The sequence below is a fragment of the Falco cherrug genome, chromosome 2 (assembly GCF_023634085.1).
Source record: "Falco cherrug isolate bFalChe1 chromosome 2, bFalChe1.pri, whole genome shotgun sequence".
NCBI lineage: Eukaryota > Metazoa > Chordata > Aves > Falconiformes > Falconidae > Falco > Falco cherrug.
Genome location: NC_073698.1, coordinates 12174589 through 12186868, shown reverse-complemented (window position 1 = coordinate 12186868; position 12280 = coordinate 12174589). Strand labels below are relative to the sequence as shown.

The following is a 12280-nucleotide window of genomic DNA, read 5'->3' as shown; positions in this document are numbered from 1 at the left end:
TTGACCAGAAGTCAGCTTAACGCCCCGTCCTAAACATAAATTCGGACCAGCTACAACCACGCAGGAAGCTGAACCAAATAGCGGGGGAAAAAAAACCCAACAAAACAACCCACAATTAATAATACTGCAATGAAATTACCGTTTGAACCGAGCCGTAACGATGTCAATTACACGCACGCTCCCAATTTGTCCCTTTCACAAAAGCAAGAAGCCAGCAGTCGCCTGCTCTCACGTTTATTCTTGACTCTGATAAATGCACATAATTCAAAGCGTTATAAAAATCAGCATGTGTATTTTAGAAAGATTAAAAAGCCTTCCACACAGCCTCTGGGTTTCAGTCTCTGCCGACCAGGTGTGTCTCCGGGGGCCTGTCAATGCGGAAGAGCAGCTCGGCGGGCAGCAGGTAGCCCAGGTACTGCACGCTGTCGGGGCTGGTGTCCTGGTGGTAGTGCCCTCCTTCCCCGTGGGGGCTGAAACAGTGGGTGTGCTCCACACGCAAGTCAAAGCCCTGTCACCAGAGAAAGGTCCATCAAGACGTTTTCATGTGAATGGTGTTTAAAAGTCCTGGGGTGGTCTCTCCTAGAGAGCCTGCTCCAACCATGAAGCACTGAAAATACGCAAGACGCTTGTGACACTAGTAACGCAAAACGAGGAACTGCACAAGGCTTTGCTGTAGGACATCAGAGAGAAAAGAATCCAGTAACCCTGACAGCCCCCAACTTTTGCTGCCAGTCTTGGAGATTTCCTTTTTGTTTGTTTTTTTTCTTCCCTCCCTTCTCTCCATTGGGATTAAGTAAAGCAGTCACACCAAGGAACCCATATGGGAAATCAGAACCCCTTTGCACTGAATGACACAGAGCCATGTGATAAAGTGACTATCGCTCTACTTCAATTTTGAGAGCCAGCTTAGATGAAAATGGGAAGAACAACTAATAAAAGAACAAACAGCATACTAAACTGTAAGATTGCCCTCACCAGTTTTATATATTGTAGAAGCATAGAATCATGGAATGGTTTGGGTTGGAAGAGACCATTAAAGATTATCTAATTGCAACCCTCCCTGCCATGGGCAGGGACATCTTCAACTAGACAGGTTGCTCAAAGCCCCATCCAGCCTGGCCTTGAACACTTCCAGGGATGAAGCATCTGCTTCTCTGGACAATGTGTCAGTGTCTCCCTACCCTCATCGTAAAAAAATTTTTCCTTGTATCTAGTCTGAATCTCCCCTCTTTCAGTTTAAAAACATCCCCCCATGTCCTATTGCTACAGGCCCGACTAAAAAGTCTGTCCCCATCTTTCTCATAAGCCCCTTTTAAGTATTGAAAGGCTGCTATAAGGTCTCCCTGGAGCCTTCTCTTCTCCAGGCTGAACAACCCCAACTGTCTCAGCCTGTCCTCACAGGAGAGGTGCTCCAGCCTCTGATCATCTTTGTGGACTCCTCCTCTGGACCCACTCCAACAGGTCCATGTCTTTCTTGGGGCCCCAGAGCTGCACGCAACACTCCACGTGGGATCTCACAAGGGGGACAATCACCTTCCCTGACCTGCTGGCCATGCTTCTTTTGATGCAGCCCAGGATACAACTGGTTTTCTGGGCTGCAAGAGGATACTGTTGAGTAATGCCATGGCATTTGAATGCCATTTTCTACTGCTGTCTCTGTAGTGACCTCAAACTTCTCCACAACCATAGGCTTAGCTGAGTGCTGTTGAGCTTGCAGTGGGTACAGATGGGAGTAACCCAGCTGCATCCACTACACAAGTTGCATTGGTGCTGAGTGGAGCAGCTGTTGATGGCTGTGTGTTCAGAGTACCCGCTAGTTGATTGTGGGAAGATGCACACAATTTAGCCATAGGTCAAAGGCTGCCACGTAACAACCAATGAAGTCACACCCTTGAACATATCCAAGCCTACAGCATGTCTCATTTAACTGAAAAATGTTTTTTGTAAAACCTATGACTATACTTTTGTTTATAAAAGAGTCATTTTCATCCACGGTTTCCTGGTTACTTTTAAATAAATGATCTTCCTAATGATGAATATCCTAATGGCTTTTTAAACCAGATTGGTTTTTATCCTGAACTGTTTGCCGTTGAATTTAGTGCTTGTGAAAGATGCTAGATAACTTTCTAGCATGAGGCTTTGCAGACTTTAATTTGCATTGGCAATTATGAGACACATGCTTCACATACTTCGACACAGCATTAGCAGAGACAGTTCTTAGGAAAGTGAACTACATGAACACAGGGCTGAACAAGTTTCTATGCTCTGGACATTTCTCCTGGTGTGACCAGAACTGAATGCAAACTATGCTGTTGGGTTTGGCACACACTTGCACACTGGAATTGGAACTGAACCGTTAAGTTCAATCCACTACAAACAGCCACTAGGTTTCAGAACAGATTGACCTAGCCTCAGTTCAAGCCACCAACAGAAATAAGAAGCTTCTATTTCATTATACCACCTCTGGAAGAGTTTAACACAATATATACAAACACCTGTTTTTAAAAAGAAAACCACATCCAAGACAACATTTATTACCTCTCCGTTTACACTTAGAAATGAGAAAGAGACTCACTGGATCTCTGGAAACTATTACTGGCTGACAAATCAGTGGAGCTTTCATTTCAAAGAATTTGAGCCAGTTATTCACATCCTCGTCAGTGTTCAGAGTACAGGCAGAAAATTCTGGAGGCTAAAGCAAAAGTAAATTGTATAAGTGAAAGGAAGACACTTGTACCAAGATACTTTTTCTCTAGCAGTTTTCCTTCACTTTTCCCCTTCCCACTATTCTGTTCACATTTCTTCTTGACTAAGAGAAGCTCACCAGTGCCCATTACTGTGTTACTGCCAGAAACAGAAGCGACCAGAATATTGATTCTTTCATTGCACAAGTAGTGGGAGAACTACTGAAGTGAGGGTTCTCCTTTTGGTACATTTTAGAAGCTCAGTTATTTTTGAAAAGTCTATTGCTTCTGATAAGTATCATCTCAGTTCGTGTATTTAATTTCAATTCATTTTACAATAGTTCTACAGCTCTTTAGCTGCTCATGGATTTCAAAAGAAAGGATCAAGGCCAAGTAATACAGCATCACTAGTTTTGTAACGTCAGTTTTGTAATGTTTGTTGTAATGTAATGTAAAAAAAATAAAAGCTTTTTAATACACGGCTTATCCTAAACAATTTATACATGCATTTAAAAATACAAAACAAAGTCAAGGCACTAAGATGTTACACCCTGATTTATACTTCTGTTTCCAGAAGGACGAAGAAACTTGTATGAATTGAGAACAACATACCATAATGTGAATCTTTGCTTTCCCCTTCTGAATGATAAATGTACCACCCATCCCAACCGGCTTTTCTCCATAGCGCTTCTCTAAAATTTGTCTCAGACAAGACACAAAGTTGAGTTCCCCAGTTCTTCCATTGGCTTTCACTTCAATGACCTAGAGAATAAAGTTAATTTGTTATTGCTGTCTCCCACTCCAACAGTCTGCAAAGGTCTGTGAAAGCTTCTCTGAAATTCTTCCAAGCTTCCAAGTAATCCAAGATTACTTTTTGAAAATGTGAGTTTCCCTGCAAGTGCTGCTCCACTTGCACCCTTCCACTACCTGACCAACTCTCTTTCCTGACTTTTTGTTGTGCTGGCTTTGCCTGTGAAGGCTGCTGGGCAGCAAGTAATTTACTAATACATGAGACAATGGTACAAGCAACACCTTTCTGTCCACCAGCTGGCTTCCACTCTGTTACAAAGAAATTGCTGGAAGTAGAGAAGGTTGCTCGGTTTCCACGCAGTAGTAGGTATTTGACTGCTCTGCCAACACCTCTTTGTGCTAGCTGTGTTAGGGGAAGAACGACAAAAAATTAGACAAGTGCCCAGACCTGATTTACACAAGTACATTGTACAACTGTTATGTTAAATCACAGCTAGTTTGGACTGCATTTGGATGGATGAAGTATGATGGCAAAGTTTTAGTAAACTAATATTTATCCCTCAAAAATTCAAATGCCTCTCTGTCTCCACCAATTCTTCCCTTCATTTGACAGCATCAGCTCCTTATGTTTGGATATTTCTTTCATGGAATCACTACTTTACTATTACCACAGAAAACTGACAGGAGAACATTGAAACATGAGTTTCCCCTCAGCCACAAAGCTCTACAAGCAAAGTCACCTTTGATCCAAGTACGTACCTTACCAGGTTGGCCCTCACTGGCGTAAAGGTTGGCCAACAGCCCAAACTCACAGTCAGTGTATTTACTGCTGTACTTCTCAAGAAGGCACCCTTTATCTGCAGGATTTATCTGAGCAATGTAGCTCCCATTTACAGCAGGCTTTTTTTCACTCTTAGTTTGAACAATAGGGATAAGCTAAGAAAAAGAACATGGAAGAATAAGTCAAGTAACTCGATAAGAACATGTAAGAGTCAGTCAAGAAAATGTAAGAGTCAGTCAAATGAACAGAACTCCCATAAGAGCAATTTAAGCTTTGGGCCATGATCCCAAGAAATAATCACCTTCATCACACAGCTCTGACTCTCAGGATGAGGTCTGTACCGGTAAGAAAAATGCACTAATATTGTAATGTAATTGAAAAGTCCAGAAAACAGTTCTACTTTTTCTGGACAGTTAAATTTAACATTATGTGAAGATGAGTGCTAGTGTTAACTCAAAAACGAAAACCAGAAGAAAAAGTCCAACCATTGAGATCTTAGGCCTGCATGCAAGTATTGGAATTTTATGCGATACTTTCTCAGTGTACAGTAACAACCATTATTAAAGCGGCCCAAATTTAATGCTGAGATGGACTATCTCACCTGCCAATAAATGCATCAAAAGGAGATGGCAAGACCAGAGGTTTATGCTTGAAAAGACTCTGACTAACCAAACTACTCCACAGGCAGTATTTTTTGTCTCCTGCTTCTCCTGCAGATGATCATTTTGTATGTGGCACCTTTAAAATTTACAATTGTAAAACAAAGCTATCCAAGAGGGCAAAAGACAGGGAGTATTTAAAAGGCTTTTACCAGTAACTTTGACAAGTATTTCTAAATCTTGTCGTCAAAAGCTCTGGTCAGGTCTTTGTCAATCAGTTACAAAAAAATCAGGTTTCTTGCACGCTTCAAAGCAATCACATGCTTCCTGGAGAATGAAAAGTTAAAAATTAATCTTTATTTTCTCAATAGTATGTGGATGACCCTCACCTGAACTCCTTCTAATGTGTTTTATGTGCTTTTGGCATGAACGGTGTTTCTTAAATATTTCGTTGCAAATGCAAAATACCCAGCATACTGCTCTACCATTATGATCCTTGCGTGATTCACCGAGAACCATCACACTTATTTACTGACCTCAGCATTTACTCCAAGAATCTTAGATGAAGCAGCTCCAGCTCCAAGAATGAAAGCTCCAGGAAGCTCTATATCTTTTGCAACTTTATTTAGATCATAAACCTGCAAAAGAGAAACAATCCTTTGATTTTGGTGTGGTGCTCCGATTAAGAATTGTCATTCTGTTCACTGTAACCTCTGGACGCATTTAATTCACAATGCCTTCCTTAGTATTTTAGATAATTCGGTTGGACACAGTTTCTGAACAATACAACATTTAGTAGTAACTAACTGGGTACAAGTCCACTTGTTTTCTAAAAAGTAGAGATGGGCTATATGTTCCCCTGCCATTTTACCCCAAAACTGAATTACTGTTCTTACTGAAATTTATATTTGTGTAAAATGAAAAATGGAACAGAATATCATGTAGATACAGATGCAAGTGCAGCATCAGAAAGGAGGCATGGTATTTTTTGGGAAAAGACAGTAATATGAATCCAGTGTTGGCCTGACAATGCAAATACAGACAGTTTTTACAAAAAAGCCTGGTTGTGTCTTGAAACCACAGGCATGCAGCAAGCCATATGGTAACACGCAGACAAGTCCTTTGTTTAGTAGTTCCTTCCACTGCTCCTGTCACAGATGATGCGTTTCCAAAACTATCTTATAGCCCAGGGGAGGAGAAGATGAACCATCAACCATGATGTGCTATTTTTGCTACAATGTGTAAGATTTTGTGACATAGTCTATGTTTAACAGATGTCAAAATCAACCTCACAAAATACTAAAAAGTAAGTCTGTTTTACAAGTGGAATGTTATACTGTCCATCAGTCCTCAGTTTTGTTTAGACTTCAACAATGCTTTTATTTTGACAAATGTATTAATCTCCACAGCTACAGGAAAAACTCACTTTTTCTTTCTGTACAGTAGGTATGAGGTAAGGAACACCTCCCACATCTGCTATTCTAGGTTTTCCGCAAATTCCTGGAAGAATAGAGCCAGTTAGCTTAGTAAAATATTTTTTCCTAATAATCTTAAAATGAGCATGCAGTCTAACCGGTTCCTCAAACTTCTAACACCCTGAGAATACTATTTTCCTAGCATGCTTACAAAAAAAGTGGTGCGCTATTAAGAAATACAAGGACAGTAAGCTCTAAAATGATTCACGTAAGGATTTAATGCTAGGCAACGTGTTGCAAAATTAACATACTCTAAGCACAAAAATATATTACAGAGGGCAACAACCACCATTTGCCAGTTCTCCAGTAAGATGCCCTTGCCACAAAGTGGATACCCTCACTGGGACTCCATTTGCAAAATTTCAGCAAAACTGGATGTCCAAGTCTCAGGACAAGTATTTTAAAAAGGGATGAACCACCTTCTGGAGGTGTTTCTTTCACTACGTTGATGACAGAGGGAACTCAGATGAGCACAAGATGACATATCTGTCTTCCAGACAGTTGATGTCAAAGAAGATTAATCCCACTCAGAGTAAGACAGTCTCACTTCACTGACAAATGTGAATGGCAAGAATTTAAAATTAATGGAAACACAACTCCTTAGGTTCAGATAGTGACTGGCATGGATCTAAAAAATTTCTCCTTCTGGAAGGTAACAAATTAATTTCAAAACCTCTTCAGTACACTAAATAAAGCTTGTGAAATAAGTGAGTATTGCAATCATAGGTTAAGAAAAAAAAATGACAAGTACTTGTAATGACTTGTCCTTGTTCACACACTGACTAGGAAGCAAATCCAGAAATAACATGTAGCTCTCCTCTCATGCTTATTCTTTACCTGAAAAACAATTCAAGCTCTCCCAACATCTTTGGAAGATCAAAACCAAGTAGGGTCAGGTAGAAAGAACTGGAGAAGTCTTAGTGGAAGACAGGAACGCTAGGTTACCTTTAGCAGGAAAGTTGAAGGGTTCCTGAGTCAGATCAGGACAGTCTACAACAGAGACTTGAGCATCAGCAAAGTTTTCTTTAAGCCCTTTCTGCAAAACTATAATAAAAAACAATGGCAGAGTCATTGACAACAAAAACGTACCAAGAGTTTGACAAGTTACTAACAACAATAAATATACCTGTTTAGGCTTTATTTCAGCAAGACACATTAAAGGACTTAAGCTTACTCTAACTCTATTCAAATGTTACTGTCTTTAGGCACTTGTTTCCTGAGGTAGAACAAAAGCTTGTTCAGATAATTGTTTGCTACCACATTAATTAAGAATTCTAAAAAACTTTTAACTGAAATACAATAACTAACTTCTCCTGGTGCTACTAGGAGCAGCTCAATGTGAAGTAACATGGGTAAACTTAAACCACATTCAGCAGTGTCTTTACTTCACAAGAGCAGACAATTATAGTCATGGTCAAATAAGCAAGAGCAAAGGAGGAAGTAAGTTCTAGCTGAAGTGACAATCAGTTCTTTAAATATATTAACTAGACTGTTTGCAATAGCTTGATTATAATCTCAAATTCTCTCTGCTGTCTGGAAATTTCTGTTATCACAGGATATTGCCCATCATGTTTAAGTTCACGTGGAGATTTTCTGGCGAGTGCCACCATCAGTACAAGACAGGTAATGAATGGCGCTGATGACAATGAACAGTCCCAAATCTAAACTTCTGGGTTTACTTCATATCAATGTTTTTAGGCTTAGAACCTACAAAGTCACTCAAACAAGGATTCTGACTTACACAAGTGGACTGTTTGGAAACAACTTCCAAATCTTAATTGAGTGTGGGATTGCCTTCACATACACTTCTTTAAATACGGTGTTAAAAGGTCCAAGTTCTTTCATGCCTGGGCGTCTGCTTTAACAGATGTCTCAAAATAAGGAACAGAAAATCCAGCCTGCGATCTCAAATCAGGCAGTTCCTTATTCACTCATAAGACTTCCCTGTGCCTTTGTTTCCTCCAATCAGGACTTCAGCCATACCTTACTTCTTGGGAGCAGATTTACCAAGCTGTTGACCACAAGGGTCAGTAGAAGGCATTTGGCAGGTTTCTAAATCTCCCTCAGTACCTTCTGGCAAGTGAAAAAGGACAATAAAAAGACAGCCCTCAAATTATGCTCAAAAGCTGAACAGCAAAAAAAAATAATTCACAGCTTACAGGAGGTCCTCAGGACAGATGGGGGGAAAAGAAGAAAAAATTCTGCTTCATACTATTTTTTCTGCTACTGTTTTAAGCTGTTCTACTGCAAGTACCTGCTGTTCTCTGCACAGCCCACAGGTCTACAGCAGTGCTGGCCTATTGGCCCAGCCCAAAAGCTACTGAGAACCACCTGGGGTACTGCTGGGACTACAATTCCTTAAAGCATGGAGATGTCAAACTGATAGAGACTTGGGAGGCTGACAGACTGAACTTGAGGACCTCTCTGAAAGCAAAAAAAGCTTTAGTACATCTGCTGCAGGAGACAGACTACCCGAAGGAATAACACCTTTCTACGAGGGCAAGGAAAGAAGCTCATGAGGTGAGTTGGACCAAATCCTGTCCAACCTTAACCATTCTGTTATTCTGAGCACGTTTGGTGAAGGCTTTGGAAACAAACTAAATAAAATGTTTCCTGCAGCCTGGTTCTAAGGCAATCACCAAAAGAGGACCCGACTACATTCAAGCAAGAGGACTTGCTATACTGCATCTTGTCAGCTGTGTTTTGAGTAGTCCTGAAAAAGAAAGGAATACTGGAGGGTAGAGGACAGACAATCCTGTATGTGTAAGTAAGTCAGTCTGTAATTGTCACACTTTCACAATCTGTGCACAAATCTGCAGATGCAGCAGACAGTTTTAAAGGATTTAAGAGTCTCTGTGCTAAATATTACTGGGATTTGGGGAAGGAGTCATTGTTTGCTTTAAGGAAATAATAGCACATAGAAAGATAGTGCTTTTCTTTACATCTCAGTGTGTTAAGAGCATGAACATTCTGCATGTACTAGCTGTAGAAAGGTTTTGATAAGAGCTTTAAGATTAAGTTTGAAGAGTACATTATAAGTTTGTAAAAAGTTACACACTGTGTGACTTACCCCCAGCAAGCTCCTCCAGACTTGGAACGTGAAAAGCAAACCTTTCAACTTTGGCCATTTCCTAATCAGTGCTGATTTCTTCTGTTAAGAAATTACAATATGCCGCACTGTAGGAGCAACTGATCTGTCAACAAGGGTAACAGTTTAACAATTAAAACAGACTGTTTTCAATATGTTACTTATTTTTCAGTTTCACTCCAGAATACATAAACAACAGTAGAATTGTAGTTCTGCCATCAAAGGAAAGACTAACAGCTTCAATATTTATGTTACTTTTCTTACGTGCTTTGGAAGATGTCCGTCAGCTCTACAGCTGGCTCAGATCATTACATATGATAGTCCTTCAAGCTTACAACTGGGTGTAGGCAAAACACACTCTATGCTGTTCAAAGGACAGGTCAGGAGATTTATCTGCCCTTTGTAAGCCTGGAGTCGTAATTTATTTTTGCAAGAAAACTGCTTTTCTGAGCACATGAGCAGCCTCTTCAGGTCTTCCCTACCTTAATATTTACTTTTCCAGCATTTGTTATGGTGGACTTTCAACCTCAACTGTGACATTGTGTCCAACTGAGTCTGGGCATGTTTCCCCTTCCAGAGGGGAACAGGCTAGCAGCAAAACAGAAAACAGCAGCAGCAAATTCTGCAGTATCAGGCTCTGTATGGGTACGGAGCCTGTAACAAAAAGGTTTTGTTTGAACGTAAGTTTAAGAACCCCTTTGCAAACAAAATATATTTCAGTCAGCCTTGCAACAGCAAACTGCTACTAGAGCAAACCACTAGCTCAGGGCAGAAACAGCTAATCATACACTACCTATAAATTAGCCACAGCAATCATTAACTGCTTACGCACATGCTTGCTGCACACAGCAGAAAAAGAAAATGGGTCCCACTTATCCAGATGTCAGGCTTTGGAAGAAAACGCCAAAAAACCCAATTACAATCCCAGACCTGACAGAGCTTTTGTTAGGAAGGACAGTGATGTAAGCTAGCTGTTTATGTATACTTTCAGCTTCTATTTTTAAAAAATGTTAGCTTTTATGATTGTCAAAATTTGTAACTGTCATTATACCATCAGCCTCTTGAGTCTGCATAAAGGAAAATAAAACCCAGTGGAAAAAAGAGTCAGGAGATTATAGCAGTCACCTAACTGAAGTCTTTAAGCTCAGAGTTCAGCCACCCCAAATTACTGCTGTCAGCAAGCTGCAAAGAAAGGCAGAAAGCTACCCATGTATAGTAATTCTCATCTTAGTTGTTCTTATACATCTCCACAGGTGACTCCCTCCCTCCTCTGGCTGTGGAAAGGAAAGTAACAGGCTGGATTTTATGCCTCTGGTAGAAGCCTGCTGTCAGATGGCGTGAATCATACCCCAAGACTTTAAGTGTGCACCCAACACAAGAGAGCATGTAACTAGTCTGAGCAAGAAGGTAAGAAGATGGCTTTGGCAGCATTGTTTTAGATGATCCTCATCTCCTCAAGAACATTTTGCCACCTCTGGAGGGAGGCTGTGCCATCACTCAAGACACCAGTTGAAAAAGTCCTGAAACAGGCTTGAGAAGGCAGGCTAGAACTGCTGTTGTGCAAAAGGTAGAGGCAAGACTCGGACACAGATAAACAAGCAGGCTCAGATATAGGCCATCATCACCTGCTGTTTAAAGGACAGTAGTCAGCTCCCCACAATCAAGAAAGGAGGGAAAGGCTGTGGGTAAAGCATGATGTACCATAATAAACCTGATCTGCTTACTGGACAGTAGTCCTTACCAGGAAGGACACAAAAGAGAACTAGATCCCTGAGTCACCACTGCAAGCATTCACAGGGGATCCGGTGTGGTTTGGGAGAGGAGAACCTGCAAGGAGACAACAGACAATTAAGGTCCATCATGGAGGGATGGAGTGACATTGGATTACTACAGACTTTCAAAGAAAGAACACAAATGCTAAAGGGACAATAAGACTGTTAGACCTGAGACAATGCAACAGGAATGGGGGAAACAACATCTGAAAGACTTTCAAAGTGTAACTTTTTGAAGTGGGAAGGAAACACCAGAGAGAGCAGTCAAAGGACAGGAAAATGCATATGAAATGGGAACCTTGATCTTAATGGGGGTGGGTGGTGGGTTGTCCAGTATCAAAACCTGAACCAAGACTAGTTTGGGGGGTAAAAGCCAGAAAGGAGAGGTTATAGGCAGTCTAATGAGTCGGGGGGGAGAAATACCAGGGAAACATTGAAGCTGGCAGTCAGTGAGAGAAAAAATTAGCGATGACACCAAGAAGAGCTAAACATTTACAGATGCACCCGGAGCGGTTGTGTTCCTCGACTGGGGTGATGCACGGCGATCCCGTATGCGGCAGGGGTCGGCTGCGGGCCGGCGGGGGCTGCCGAGCGGCTGGGATGTGGGGAAGAGCCGGGCACGAACAGCAGCGGGGCGGGAGCGGGGTCTGCGGGGCGCTGCCCGCCGGGAAGAGGCAGCGAAAAGCGCTGGAGCGAAGAAACACTTAAAGCTGTCCCGGCACCCGGCGGGGCTGCCAGAGGAAGCAGGGGGTACTCGGGCCGCAGCCGCCCGCTCGGGGAGCCTGGGCGGCAGCGGGGCGGAGCGGCAGGGCAGCGGTAGGGAGAGGCCGGCCGCTGCAGCGCGCAGCTCCTGGCGGCCCCGCACCGAGCGGGAAGCCCCGCCGGGGAGCCGGCTGAAGGGACAGACGGCCGGGAGCTGCCCCGCGCTGCCCGATCCTGCAAAAGCGCCGACGGACGATCCCCGGCCGCCGCTAGCGCCAGACCGCACGTACCTGCGCCGCCGTCCGGGCTGCGCGGCGGCACCGCCCGCCCCCGCCGAGGGCCGGCCCCGGGCACCACCCCCCGCCCCCCCCCCCGCATGGCGATGACGCCGGCACCGGGCCGCGAGCCTCCCTCCCGTCGGACCGTGCG

The 12280-nt window shown here is 42.7% G+C and overlaps 1 protein-coding gene across 7 annotated transcripts; it reads right to left on the bottom strand.

Annotated features, from left to right (window-relative positions):
* Positions 1–218: 218 nt before the first annotated feature.
* C2H11orf54 (chromosome 2 C11orf54 homolog) lies at positions 219–12255 on the bottom strand. 7 transcript variants are annotated; one of them, XM_055702391.1, is made up of 11 exons: positions 12142–12255; positions 11119–11204; positions 9860–10031; positions 9360–9483; positions 7235–7333; positions 6241–6314; positions 5351–5452; positions 4194–4370; positions 3297–3446; positions 2576–2692; positions 219–508 (listed from the first exon to the last, which is right to left on the bottom strand). In XM_055702391.1, the coding sequence occupies exons 4-11, from the start codon at positions 9415–9417 to the stop codon at positions 335–337; spliced, it is 951 nt and encodes a 316-aa protein (XP_055558366.1). In that variant the 5' UTR covers positions 9418–9483; positions 9860–10031; positions 11119–11204; positions 12142–12255; the 3' UTR covers positions 219–334. The 7 variants fall into 7 exon arrangements, with proteins under 7 accessions (XP_055558366.1, XP_027654790.2, XP_055558365.1 ...); XM_027798989.2 differs by lacking the exon at positions 12142–12255 and adding an exon at positions 11646–12114; XM_055702390.1 differs by lacking the exon at positions 9860–10031 and having other exon boundaries at positions 11102–11204.
* Positions 12256–12280: the final 25 nt, after the last annotated feature.